The sequence below is a fragment of the Schistocerca piceifrons genome, unplaced genomic scaffold (genome assembly GCF_021461385.2).
Source record: "Schistocerca piceifrons isolate TAMUIC-IGC-003096 unplaced genomic scaffold, iqSchPice1.1 HiC_scaffold_1870, whole genome shotgun sequence".
Classification (NCBI taxonomy): domain Eukaryota; kingdom Metazoa; phylum Arthropoda; class Insecta; order Orthoptera; family Acrididae; genus Schistocerca; species Schistocerca piceifrons.
Window position 1 is genome coordinate 2,052,227 of NW_025727757.1, and position 15,128 is coordinate 2,067,354.

The 15,128-nt window shown below is 43.8% G+C and overlaps 1 protein-coding gene across 1 annotated transcript in view; it reads left to right on the top strand.

The window, feature by feature from the left end:
- Positions 1 to 15,128, top strand: part of LOC124741114 (ankyrin-1-like) — a 51,950-nt gene that overhangs the window by 18,685 nt on the left and 18,137 nt on the right. The window contains exons 4-5 of the mRNA XM_047248649.1: positions 3,631 to 3,931; positions 7,166 to 7,312. Coding sequence (XP_047104605.1) covers positions 3,631 to 3,931; positions 7,166 to 7,312 — 448 coding nt within the window. The remainder of the gene's footprint in view (positions 1 to 3,630; positions 3,932 to 7,165; positions 7,313 to 15,128) is intronic.

The window sequence follows — 15,128 nt, forward strand, 5'->3', positions numbered from 1 at the left end:
GAGTTAAACCAAACGATGCGTAAACTAAAACTCAATCGTCTCGGTGACAGACGGCCAAGACCACTGAAATGTGAATGTTACGTTTCTGACAGTAATCTTCGGTTTTAACAGTACAGTGCACCACGACTCCTTGTCCCAAGATGAAACGGCCAGTAGGCAGATCTTCTCACCAGCTCAACCCCGATGGCTTGAAGCAACACGGAAAGGTGTCCCGCTTTGTGGCGGAACAGTTCATTGTTTCTGCACTGCGATAACGCACCTGCTCACACTTCGTTGCGTGCTTGTGCATGTTGGCTAGAAACAGTACTGTAGTGATGTCCTTGGCCCCACGTTCGCTCCATGTGTGACATTTGTTCCCAAAAATAAAGACAAACCTTAAAGAGCTGTCTTTTACATAAGAGAGGAGATTCAAACTGCACGTCTGAGAGAACTAAACACTACTGTAAGGATTGTTCCAGAATCGTTTTAAGCATTGGAAGAACCACTGGAATAAATGTATAATATGTAATGGGAAATATCTTAGTGAAGACGACATTGATGTAGACTAATAAATAAACCAAGTATTGGTTTCAACATTCACCGCTGTTGCTTCCACTATCATATTGTCCATTTTGGTGCCAATGTCACGACCCTGTCACCGTCTTCTAAGAGGAATGTCGTTGGTTCACCACCCAAGTTTCGTCGATAGAAAAGAGTTCTGTTAATTTCCTGACTTGTATCAAGTATTTGCATCGCCAGTCAGTAATGACTTCTCTCTAGAGGGACCTTTCCTTTACTTAGAGGTCTGTTGCAAGTAAATCGCATATCATGCAGTGTCTTACGCTAAACAGCTTTCTTCCAAGGAAAATAATTTTTTTGTTTTTACGCCAACAACTTATTTGTGTAATGTCAGCACTAGTTTTTAGCCATACAAAAGTCCCTATGGTTGATCAAATTACCTATTTTGAGAAACTCCTTGCAATGATGGATTTATACTCCAAATTTCGTAGTGCACTTTCTTGGCGGCTCTGGCAAACCGCGTGGTTTATTTTCGGTCGCCTTTCTGATGCGTCCAATAGCGGCAAGGCTGACTTTTGTGTAAACTACAATCCTTTCCTTTTGAGACGGGCAACATTAGCCCCCAGTTCTCTCTGTGCCGACTCTTTAATACAATCCGTGATTGCAACAGAGGTGACTGAGCCATTTTTACCCCAAAGATCGCAATTCTTTGCATTGAGCAGATTTTCCTGTGATGTGGTGCGCTTGTCGATCATCTCTGAATAACATATTCGTACGTGTCCACAGAGCATTTCACACGGTCGATTACTGTCGACTGTTGAAGGAGATAGAAACGTGTGGAATAGGTTCCCATGTATGTGAGTGGACCTCAGCTCTTAAGTGACAGAACCCAGTATGTTGTCCTCAGTGGCGAGCGTTCGCCAGAGGCAGGAGTTGTCCAGAAAAGGGTGATGGGACCGCTGTTACTGTCTGTATACATAAATGGTCTGGTGGACAGGTATCTGCAGCTGTTTGCTGATTGTCCCCTAGTGTACAGTAAGATGTCGTCGTTGAGTGAGTGTAGAAGGACACAAGGCGAGTTGGACAAAATTTCTAGTTGGTGTGACGAATGGCAGCCATCTGTAAATGTAGAGAAACGTAAGTTGATGCAGGTGAGTAGGAAAAACAGACATGTAATGTTGAGGTACAGCAGTAGAGGTGTTCCGCTAGACACAGAGGCGTCGCTTAAATGTCTGAGCGAAAGTTCGCAAAGTGATACGAAATGGAACGAGCGTGAGAGGACTGCGGTAGGGAAGGCGGGAGGTCAACTTTAGTTTGTTGGGAGAATTTTAGGAATGTGTGGTTGGCCTGTAGATGAGGCTGCATGTAGGCCGCTGGTCCGACCTATTCTCGAGTACTGCTAGAGTGTTTGGTGTTCGCAACAGGTATAATTAAAGGAAGACAGCTATAGGACTGAGAGCTGAGCTGCTACATTTGCTACCGGTAGTTTCGAGTGACGCAGAGGTATTGTGCAGAAGCTTCAGGAACTCGAATCGGAATCACTGGAGGGGAGGCGAAGTTCTTTTCGAGGAACTCTGTTGAGAAAATTTAGAGAACTGTTTTTTGACGCTGACTGCAGAACAATTCTAGTTCCGGCAATGTACACTTGAGACAAGGCGTGTGAAGATAGGGTGAGAGGCGTTGTCGCTCGTACAGAGGCATACTGGCAGTCGTTTCTCCCTCGCTCTACTTGGGAGCGGAACGGAAAAAGCAGATGACTGCAGTCAGTTGAGAACTTTTTATATGTACCAGTTACTACTATTGTTTCATATGGTTGCTGCTCCACCTACATTGATTATTTTGTACTGAATGCAGCAGTTTTATTACGTCTGTAGTTTCTAGTTGGTATTTCACTTGTCTTTGGAGCTTCTTACTGGCTCTCTCGCTTGGGATTAGCCTTTAACTTGCATCAGCTGTGGGGAGAGGTTCCCGCGACATTGGTTAAAGTTCAGCAATGCCAGATCTATACCAGTATTTTGATATTTGTAAGTGAACATGCGATAATGAATCAACACTCTGTTTGTATTTCTTACAGGCACCTGATTTCTTTCTGGCATGATCTAATTTATGCATTGCATTAGATACAGGAAATACAGTACTTTTTTGAGAGTGGTCTAAAGTTACGGCTTAAGTGTTTGTACTACTACTGAAAGAGAAATTTTACTCGGAAGCAGCGTAGCTGGTGTACACTTTAAGTTTACTTAGAACTTTTTAAGTATAAATGAAAAGTTTTACGCCTTCTGTAGTGGTGTGTAACTTATTTTGTGTCCAGAATTTTCAGAAAATGCAAAAAGTTGCACAAAGTTAACATGACTGAGTATAGTAGTTGTGCAGGATGCCGCCTGCCACAGACCATATGGTGGGTTGCAAAGTTTGTAAGTAGATGGAAATGAATGTTCCAGTGGATGTATCTCTTGTTGCATGCATGATTATATGAGCACATGTGACGATTATTATTTCAGCGGGTAGTGTGTGTGTGTGTGTGTGTGTGTGTGTGTGTGTCTGTCAGGGAGAGTCGACCTGGTGCCCTTGTTGTATTTGAAAGATGTCGACCGACTTATTGGGTACGAAGCAGTGACTTTTATATTTTTTGTCGGTATGTCAGAAAATTTCCATGTTACTGGTCTGAATCACTTAGCTGTCTGGTGAGGAAATTGTATTTCAGTACTTGCAGATGGGTTTAGTTTATATTGTTTTCTTCCTAAGTGACTGAAGGAATTGGTACCCAGAGAAGGTAGTTTTGGGGTGTGTTTGAATGTAGATGAAGGATTGGGTAGCAACTGCATGCCGAGGTGAAAGGAGGCGGATCTGTGGAGTGAACTATGAGGGAATGTGCCAAATGAATTTGTTACGGGATGGAGTGCACCTATTTTTAATGGGAGATGGGTGAAGTTTTTGATTATGGGCTAGTGCTGTGGATCTGTCTGTAATACGCTGGTTAACCCGTATCGCAGAAGCGAGATTTCTAGATTTGTGACTTGTCGCTCGGAAGAAGTGTATTCAGAATTGTTGGCAGTTTTGCGGCTGTTAGTTTCTTTCATTTGGTGTGTGTGTCTCGATAGTAGAGAGTAAGTGTGTTGATGTTTTGTGCAGGAGCCTTTCTGAGGAGGAGCGAGGCAGGAGGCTGATAGAGGCGGCTAAGGAGGGGGCGGTGGAGGAGGTGCGGGCGTTGCTCGCGGCTGGGGCGGACGTGGGGGCGAGGGGCGGGTACGGGTGGACCGCCCTGCACAGGGCTGCACGGAGTGGCGACGCGGCTGTGGTGCGGCTGCTGCTCTCTGCGGCGTCCGACCCCAACGCCAGGTCTCAGTGGGGGGAGACGCCGCTGCACTTGGCGGCATTCTTTGGCCACACAGAAGCGGCGGCTGCGTTGCTGCAGGCCGGAGCCGACAGGGGGGTGAGGACTGATGACGGGAGGACCCCCCTGGACTACGCCAGGGAGGAAAACCATCACGTGATCGTCGAGATGCTAACACAGCATTAATACGTGCCAGTAGTACTTCATTGTATAGGATATTAAAATAAAAAATTGAAAAAAAAAGATCGATTTCTCTATTCATTTCTACCTTTTGCAGTCCACACAATTACTCCAGTAACACCACAACTACTGCAACAACAGGAGATATCTGTAAACCAACGTGACAAACCTTCCTTTTCAGAATTCACTCTGTAAAACATTTCACAAGCAATTTCTGCAAAAGCTCAGCAACAATTAACAAATACTCCCTCATTCATAAACTCCACTTCTCTCTCCCTCTCTGTCTTGTGTTTCTCGTCCCATATACAGTATTCAAACAGCTTACAAGAATACAGCCGACCTCTCTCACAACCGCCTGTATTTCGAAATGTAAACACCCAATCTCTTCCAAGACACAAATGCCAGAATACCGGTTGTTGTGCGTTAATGTTAGTTCTTTGCACCAGTCTCCTACATTACCTAATTACTGCAAACTATTTGCTAGCTGTGTCTATGTTGCTACATTACATCACTGTGAACTGCACCATACCCATATTACTGCCATATAAGCTGTTCAGTTAGAATGTATCTTCACTTGCGACCTCACACTGAATTCACTTCTGTGCGTGCACTGCACAAGTACTTTTCATGTTTAACTGTAATGTCACATTGGTAGTACTGCTCACACCACATCATGCTCACACCATCTGCAGCCTTCTTGCCAGCTCACCTTCAAATAAAGAGAATTGAACAACCACCTAAAATCATTAGACTCCTAAACACCTCCCTTGCTGCTCTTACAGAACAAACTACCATCTCTCAGGGAATTATACTCAATCACGTGGGACATGCAGCCATCACTGGAATTATACGGTAGTTTCCCAAATTACACTTTTGCGTCTCTATAGGCGTTTTGGAAGCAGACCACATTTGGAACATTCATTCCCCTGTCTGCTGTGATACAATTAGACTTGGCGTCCCCGTGCGTGCATGTGTGACCAAAGCGGCAGACTGCATTCTGAACAAGAGCTTCTGTGGCCCTCATGTGGCGGCGTTACACACGGAAGCTCCTCAACATTCTCTGTGAGGAAGCAGCGGCGCCAGGAGACAGTATTGACTTGGTGAGTGACCTCCACGGCATTGATGAATACTTCAGGCTCTGCCAGTTGATCCTCAACATAAATAAATGTAATACACTCTGCATACACAGGAAAAGAAATCCACTACTGTACAATTACACTGCTGACCACAAATTGCTGGAAACAGTAAGTCACCTACCGTAAAATATCTAGCAGTAACTATCCAGAGCCACCTTGCGTGCAATGACCAAAAGATACCAATTGCTAAGAAACTGCGGCAGATCTTTTCTCAGCGATTCCACAATCATATGTTTTGGGCTCCAAAATCCAAATTTCGTGCTTCCTGCCCTGTAGTATGTAGGCTTCACAACGAAAGCCTCAAAATTTTCCGACTTTCCTCAGATTTTCATTTATTTCACAAAGACTACGTGTTTCTCAAAGTTGAAAACTCAACACAGAATTAAATTGGACAAACTCTTCTACAACATGCACCAATCAGCAGTGATTTTCTGACAACGAGTGGTGACCGCGCTAGAGCCTCCTAAAAAAACGGTGACTCCCCAAAATTCGGATCGCGCCTAACGCCATTCACCTGTTGCACTCTGCTATTACGGCACTTTGGAACGGTATGGCACGCGTCAGCAGACGGAAAACAGCCCAGAACTCCACCTGTGTTCTTCGCATCGTCAAACACAATAGCACTCACGCCAGACATCCGCTGTCGAAACGGACGTCATATATTTTGAAACGTGTTCGCATTTATTTAAACTAGTGCTTGTAAGTGTGTGGTTGGTATCTGAGAAATGGCTAAAATTTATTTTGATATCGAAATACGTAAATCTCAGTTCAGTGCGACAGAAAAGTCTAGAAATAAAATTTTGTTCCGAAGTATGCGAAGCACACGCTACACGATGCGAAATCCAGGCTAGCCGGTACATCAAACAATTCGCCTGCGAGAGAGGAGGTCGTTTTCAATGTAATTTATACATACCATTTATCTGCAGAACAGATAACTCAATTTAAAATATTGGTCCTGAATATTGTAAATCTTTATCTTCAGACTTGTAAACAATAACTGCACCAGATCTGCTATCGTATTTATAGTGCAAATGAAGATAAAATGTAACGCATCCCGCTTTGTGTCAAAACTGCTCCAAAATTCACAAGATAACGCCTTTCTGAAATAATTTAGGGATTCGGAAAGTCTGAAATGATAATTTCACAGATACATTGTGGTGTGTGGCGGAGGACAGTTTGAGTACCACAGCTGTGCCGGCCTTTTCCTGTTGCAGTCGCGATGCTAGAAATATCTTTGAACTACTCGTCTATTAAGAGCTCTGAATGGAAAGTAAGAAACCCGGAGAACATCTGGCGTGCATTTCCTCGCCATGTTACAGTTCTAGGTGGAACCTTTAACCTGCCACCTCTGCAGTGGGCGACATAGGTGGCTGAGACTGAAGGCAGGGCCAGGGAATCGTGAGAAACTGATCCAAGTGCTTTACTCAAAAACTACCTCGGGCCATTAATCTGAGAAACGAGTCGTGAAGACAGCATCTTAGACTTGCAAGTGACAAATAGACCCGAACTTTTCGAATCTGTTAGGGTAGAACGGGGAATCAGCTATGCCAAGACCGTTACAGTGTTACCGAATACGACCGTAACCATAAATAGAAAATAAGTTGGGAATATTATTGTGCTTAGCAAGAGCGACGAGAAACAGGCTTCAGCTTTCCTTTCCTCTGCAGCACCAACAGCGCGGGTATCAGTGGAAGAAGTTGAAGAGCATTGTGAAATACGCTTCAGACAGGTGTGTACCGACCAAATGCGTTTCAAGCCCAGTTTCACAGCGATGAGTTTACGGCGCTGGTTTCCATTTAAGTGCGCGTCTCCGCACGCCACATCACGAGATAACAAAGGAATTTCCGAGATCCGAATTTCATCGATAAAAATGACGCCAAAGAAACAGTTGTTTCTGGAAAGAGCAACGTATCTGTAACATGTTGCATTATTCTCTACGTAAGGAAAGCCTGTGTAAACATTCGGTCTTGTCTGTAAGGCAGAAAAGCTTACGACACTGTTATTCACGTGCAAACAGCAACAGGTGGCGTCAGACAGCCCGCGCAAACGGCCGGCGCAGTCGCCGAGGGGAAACTCGCAGGTGGGGGCGCGACGCAGAATGCGGGCAGCGAATCCGGCAGAGGGCCGCGCATGCGCAGATGATGTGGCGGGGCGGGAGCAGGCGGTAGGGGCGGTCCGACCACGGCGGCGGAGAAAAGACCGGCCACACGACAGGGGGGCCGAAACTAAATCAGGACGATCACTTCCGACATAAAATCTGTAATACTGTTTAGCGATTACTGCTCCAGTTGTACTCAACAATTTCAAAGTCGGTGATGATGGCAGACACCGGTGTCCGGCTGCCATTTAATGTCCCAGTATTACAAAGATATTTTCTCTCGCCCTCCCAGCAGTTTCGCAGTTACGTCACAGCACGCTACATCTGTCTAATGGCAATCCACTATGTACTAACACTAAACATTATTTCGATAACAACCTCTGTTAAAATTAGCGCTCTGGATGATTTAATACATGTAATGTTTTATTTTTGCAGCAAGTCTCTCAATGACATCAGCTGACTTTCAAGCTGTCATTACTATCCATGCAGAAGTAAACAACGCTACGGCAGTTCTTTTGAGGGATGGGTTTACACCTGAAAACGTCCAACTTTATCCCAGAAGACGTGCAATTCCATGTTCTGTCGCTGAGACATTCCGCTTAAATATTTACGCACCATCCGGGACTGACGTTACACATGCACGATCGGACTATTTTTTAATCAGGATGTCCCATGTCTTTTGGTAAATGTGTGTATGCGAAGCACACGCTACACGATGCGAATTAGAGGCTACTCAGTATATCGAACAATTCGCCTGCGAGAGAGCAGGCCGATTTCAGTGTAATTTGTATGTCATTTGTCTGCAAAACAAATTACTCTGATTAAAATGTTGGCCCTGAAGATTGTTCATCTTCATGTTTAGACTTCATTTACCTGTTTAAAACATCTAAAATGATATATTTTCACAGATACATTGTGACAGTCACTGTACCTTACAGTGGACATGAACGTTGATGGTAATTAAATTTGTTGGCCTAGCTGTGTGAACGGAACGCTTCTCTGTTCTGGAACCAGTTACTATTAAGAGAGTGACGGAGCTGTCAAAAACGTACGGCACAGGTCCAGTGCGACAGCCGTCTGGAGGCAGAAACGGTGCCAGCATCACAGAACCAGCAGAGGGATTCGATACGCCCGCGCATGCGCAGAAGTACCCGTTCTGCTTCTGGCTCGGGTGGCCACCGGCCAAGTGGAGAGTTTCGTAATGCAGATTTTGCGCCTTTTGCGGTGAGTAACTCTTCACGAACACAGTAACTAAAGGATGTAGAAAAAGAGCCTGGAGGACGCATTGTCAAAGGCGTTGCGAATGTGGTCACCTCTCTAAACCTCTGCACTCCCTCCGCATCACACAAGAGAGCTGCTGGGGAAAGATTTTTCAGCGATCGAGTCCCGTATTTTCTGAGACAGGCAAAAGGCGACTTCGTCAGCGCACGACATTTTAATTGTATTTTAAGGGAGACTGACTCAGAAGGCGCGACTCCCTTCTGTGGCGCCCTGCAAAATCTGACTGCAGGTCTGGACACGGAAGCCGTCTGCACGCACGCCTCGCCAGTGTCGGCTTCGAGGCCTGACAGACTCCACACCACAGCGGGGTGTGAGTAACTGTGCAGGATTACGACGCAGCCCCTGTCAGCTTTTCCGACCGTGACACTGTAAGTGAGAAAGTAAAAGGTCTACCTCGTCCCAAAATAATTGGCAGAGGATACTGGACATTAAATTGTAACCTCCTCCACATAACATCGGTGAATATACATTTCATTGCTCGGTACAAATTGTGGGTTAACTGGAAACATTTTTCCGTAAAGCAATCTCGTAAAAGCCGGTGTTCGGAAATTAGTTACAAATTTCGCCTACAGGATTGAAGTAAAGCGTGAATTTCATTTTGAATTATTTGAAAGTTGTAAGAATAATTAGTAATTGCCACTACATCACTCAAAAAAATAATTCGTTAACGTGACATATCAGACTGTAAATAATACAAAACATGTAGGCAAGTCCTAGATACGACTTACTTATTTACAGAATTTTCGTTCGGGGGGTAGTAAGCAGTTATATTATGTATAAAATGCTGCACAGGCAACCATGTCCTGCAGATAAACTCATGTGTGTTTCTGGAGAAACACTGGCCACGATAGCAGGAAAGGAACAAGTAGGGGGGGACCCTTCGACTGCAGGCGACAGACTAACTGGGCGACATTTTGGAAAACAATTTCCTCCAACTGACAGCAAAGCGAGGCCGTGGAGATGGTGTAAAGTGTCTGGTAGCAAAGCTAAAAAAGAAACTGGAGTGTGGGAAAGGAAAGAAACAACATACTGTTGTCCAGTGTGTGATGTTGCGCTGTGCATCCCAGAATGCTTTGAACCATTTCACACGAAAGCCAATTACGTATACAAATTATTTATAAAAAATTGTAATTTAATTTAGTTGTGTATTAAGATGTTTTGTAGTAAATGCCTTTCAGTTTGTTTGTTTCCAGACTTCAAAGTGTTGATTTGTTGTTCCGGTGAGAGGCAACGGGGCCAGCGTGTGTGGGCGGTGGTGTTATGACGTCACCACAGTGTGTCAGCAAGAGGCGCATGCCGTGGTCTTCAGTTAACGATAGACTATCGCAAAGAAACAGCAGAGACACTCACCAAGGTCTTGGTAATACGACATTAGATAACAACCTTTTTCTTTTCCGTTATTATCACGAAATTTTAACACTTTAAATGTAGTAAAAATTGTGGTATCGATAGCTAGGCTGCCACGGCGTACGTGCAAGTTCCCAAGGTGGCGGCACGCCTGACAGCGGCCTCTAGCCGGCCGGCGCTGTGCGGCTCTGCGCGTTCAGCCCACTTGATCAAAGGGCAGGCGGCCGGGACACTGCGCTCCATGTCGGCGCTCTGCTCTGCTCTGCTCTGCTTACGACGCGTCTAAGGCTTCGCACCCACGTACAAAGTTAGGCATGCCTCTGTATATATCCATGCACCAGTAAACCACTTTTACTTATTTGCAGTACCGACGAGTTTTACCTTTTTCTGCTCCTACTCACTTCCTTCATTCGTCCAACCTTTCGGTTTCAGGAGCAGACCCACGCGCCTCCCCCCAGGCGGGATAAAAAAAAAAAAAAAATATTGACCAGATGTAATTTCTTACCAAAAGAAAGAGGGAGGTACTGATTTGTGTACGTTTAAAAGCGTGCTTCCGGGCAGGGCGTCTTCACTTTACAAATAAAACGCAGTCGACATCAGAGTAAACGGTGGCAGCGAGAAGATCCTCGTTAACCCCATGATAAAGAACTGCACAACGATTCTATTACTATTGTTTACATACGAACGTCTAGACAGAATGTGAAGTGGCAGAATGTAAAGTTGACAATGTTAACCAGATGCAATTACTTATCAAACGAAACAGATTCTCATTTTCCGTCATCTCAAGTCCAGCTTTCGACTGCTGCACCTTCCCGTTGCAGATAAAACGCACTCGATGGCAGAGTAAATGGTGGCAGCCACACTATGGTCGTTAACCTGCTGATAAAGAACAGCTCTATTACTGAATTTCATATAGGAATCAGGACACAGCATTTGAGGTAGCAGAATGTAAAATTAAAAATGTGAACCAGGTATAATGACTCACCAGCAACCGGCATTACAGTTTCAGCCGAGCTTTTCAATGGACGAACGAGAAATTAACAGACTAGAGCTTTTTTCGCGCACAACAACACACAATGGTGTACACAATTTTCCACTGACACGTCTTTTGCTACCGACAATGCAGGTGGGTAATCGAAGACAAGGTTGACAGCTTTTAAGCACCAACAGACGGTCCCAACAACACACTGAATGGGACAGATTTCCCAGCACACCGTTAATACACTTCCTACTGATTCAACTTTGCTCTCGCCACATTTAGTTCTGAAGAATAAAAATCCGCCCGTCAAAATAAAAGAACTTGTTTCTTTCCCCAAGCCACGGCGTCTACGTCATCGTGAACTCATTGACATTGCAATGGCTAATACAAAAGAGGCAGGTGAGAAGAGGAAATGCTACAAAAGAAGGTAAATCACACTCGAATATCTCAAGTTCGACAAACAGTTTTAGTTCGAGCACATCCATTATCTGGTAAAGCAAAGAACAGGTGTCAGAAATTTGTATTACTTTATAACTGACAATTTCGGACTCGACGAATCCCACTTCCGAACGCAGGACATCTTGAAACACTCACAACGAAAGCTTCGAGTAGTCTTCATCACATCACCAATATAAAACCGTTCACTAAATAATTGGTTGACTTCCTACTCCTTAATGATGACACCACCATACCGACATATAACAATTACGTTCTGACGACACGTACTTCATTTTCGTATGACATCAACCGTTTGTACACAGTAGTCAAGCTGTTTGTATGGGTTTTCTTTCATTCGCACGTAAATGACGAAAATATTTTTCCTGATACAGTACTACAAGTACAAGCCATTTCGTACGTCTATTTTCACTGCCTTACGACTTTTATGTAACCGATACAATGATTGTTACAGAGCATATACCACGTCATGTTCTAACATAACTGACCCAGCTCTTTAGAATACATCATTTTACAAGCAAAGGTTACGCCAAAGAAGACAGCAATGAGTTTTTCGAAGAAGAAAAGGCATCACAGAAGATAAAAGCAACATGAGAAACAATAACATCGAATTTTGTGCGTCGTAATGCATTTTCTCTTACAGGATAACGTACAGAAGCATGCAGTAACGGATTCCAGACAGTACTGAGAAAACAGGTAGAGTACATTTATTTGCACAGGCACAACATGTACTCTCAACAGTCGGAGGAGATATTTAATTTCAGCATCTTCCACTGAGATACTGTAACACGGCGGTACAATCAGGGTTTCTTCACTGACTGTAAGAGATTTACTATAGATGTCGTATGTGAAGTGAAGACAAGGATTCATTATAGATGAAGTATGTGTAGCAATGAATTATGGAATTTTATATTGAAGATGTGATGAAATAATAGGAAGTGAAGATAGCGAACTTTTTATGACTATTATGCAGGCGTTTATGATTTATGATATGAAGTGTGGCATATTGATGCTACAAGTTGTTACGGATTACATGATGTTTTTAGCCTTGGTGCGTGATTTGTTGATTGTGTTTTGCTGCGTATCTCTGACGAGTGCTATTTCTGACGGCCTGTGACAAGGTGTTGCAGAACGATAATACGAGGCTATGACGTTACGGGAAGATAAACACTTTCATTCAGCAGAATGCATCTTTTTGTGAACAGCAACGTGAAGGATTGAAGACCCTTATAGCCATGCCATGTACTTGCTTTGATGAAATTTGTGACTTTGCTTGAGCTAGTCAGTTTTCTTCTCATTCACAGGATAATATCATTTGTCATTGTTTTTCGCCTATAGTTAATCGACTTCATCGGAAAGAGATAATTTCCTATTTTCATTCTGCACGTTGACTTTACTTGTTCACAGACATTAGGTACTCGTCTTGATACTACTTAAATTTTGCATTTGGGGTAATTATAAGTAATTGGCGTGTGCATAAGTTAAAGTTTTCGGAATACATTTTCATTTGGTTTATGTTTTATGACTGACAGATGACAGACAAATGTGATAATTTCTGTTTTCCTCTACAGCAGTAAAATATTGTTCACATTTCTTTCCTGTCCTTCCCTTCAGGCTGTATCCTTCCACGAGTGTACTCAAGTATGTAAAAACATACACTGTGCAGAGATAACTATTGTACTCTTGCATAACGACACGAGTGGTCGACTCACGCACGTGTAAAATGTAAGAAGACTCATAACAATGTTTGCCTATCGATATTTTCACAATGCATTGTACATGTAATGATTACTATATTTTAATGTTCCTTTTCTCTCACACAGTATAAACGTCTTAGCTTTATTTTCTTTCACTGTATCGTAACAGAATATACGTACTTTGTGAAAGCGGCACATTTGTGGACTCGAGTATAGTTATTCTCTGGACTGTGAGAAACTTCGGGGTATTATTAACATTTTGATTACCACGACATGCCGCATCGATTATCGTGATTTTAGGCGACTTCAGACATTTTGTTAAAAGTGACATGGAGGCGCCTTTTGTGAGCGGTCTGGCTCTGAGTTGTCACTGGGTTTGTTGCTGACACGTACGGAGTGCACCAAGTCTGCTCTCAGCCGCCTCCCACACAGTCACGATACGACGCTTTCACTTGGAGAGGTGTTACAACGTCATGAGTGCTGGAAGACACTCCAACATGTGCTGCATAGCGTGCTGTGTACTCTCAGGCCAACAGCCGCGTGTCTGAAAACCACGAAAAGACATTGCTTCGATAGATACTTGCTGCGACTAAAAGACAATATAATCACAATTAGTCTCATGAGATTTTGAGCAGAATAACGATAAAAAAATGCCAGAATTAATTTTTTCCTTCATTTGATAACTTTGTAGCTAGTGCACAATAATGGAGGAGACAATTTTCTCAACTTGCGCACACTTCTTTCAAACGAAATGTAACGTATTCTGAGTACACCTGAGCACATATGTAAACAACATTTGTAACTTGACATCGTTCACCTGAGCACGAAATCGACGAAGCTTTCTGCAAAATAATTTATGAGCGAGTAGGCGCCTCTCCTTGCCAAACAATTACATTATGCGGTGAGATATTTTCATTTCAGGATCTGTTTGCTACGAAAATTATTAACGGAGAGGGACCATTTCACGAACATCAGTATTTCCAGAGCATTAAGGCACGGGGACCACTTTATTTTTATTAAAGGGATTAATAATAAACAGGATTTAATCAGTTTGCAGATTTTTACAATATGAACACAGTAACAGAACGTATTAGCACACTGGAAGATATAAGAGACACGTTATTGCAGGGAAAAGAACAGCCACAAGAGAATGTGTATCATGCAATTATAAAGATATCAAGTGACTCACGTAATTCCACCGCGGTAATTGACTATGGATCTCCAGTTACATTGATTAGTGACGCAGCATGTAATAAACGCAATCCGAATAATTCTTGCCCTACAGTCGTATTAGACAAGTCTAAAGCTAGAGGACCAGTTTCAGGAAAAGGAGTAGATGTAAACCTAGAGACACACACCTATAGTCTGCTGTTCAAGTCGACATATTTTATGCAGAAGCGCCGCAACACGGCGTGGTATGGACTCGCCTAATATCTGAAGTAGTGCTGGAGGGAACTGACACCATGAATCCTGCAGGGCTGTCCGTAAATCCGTAAGAGTACGAGGGGGTGGAGATGTCCTCTGAACAGTATGCTGCAAGTTTGACAGCCGGCGGAAGTGTTTAAAATCAGAAGAGTGTTCCTGGAGCCACTCTGTAGCATCTCTGGACGAGCGGGATGTCGCATTGTCCTGCTGGAATTCCCAAAATCCGTCGTTGTGCACAACGGACGTGACTGGACGCAGGTGACCAGACAGGATGGTTACGTACTTGTCACCTGTCAGGGTCGTATCTAGACTTGTCACGGGTCCCATATCACTCCAGCTACACCAGTACAGCGCCTCCACCAGCTGGAACAGTCCCCTGCTGAAATTCAGGGTCCATAGATTCATGTGGTTGTATCCACACCCGTACACGTCCATCCACTCAATACAATGTGGAAGCAGATTCGTCCGACCAGGCAACGTGTTTCCAATCATCAACAGTCCAGTGATGGTGTTGACGGGCGTAAAGCTTTGTGTCGTGCAGTCATCAAGGGTACACGAGTGGGCCTTTGGATCCGAAACCCCTTTTCGATGATTTTTCGGTGAGTGGTTGGCACGCTGACACCTGCTGATGGCACAGCATTGCAATCTGCAGAAATTTGCGGGAGGGTTGCACTTGTGTCACGTTGAACGATTCTCT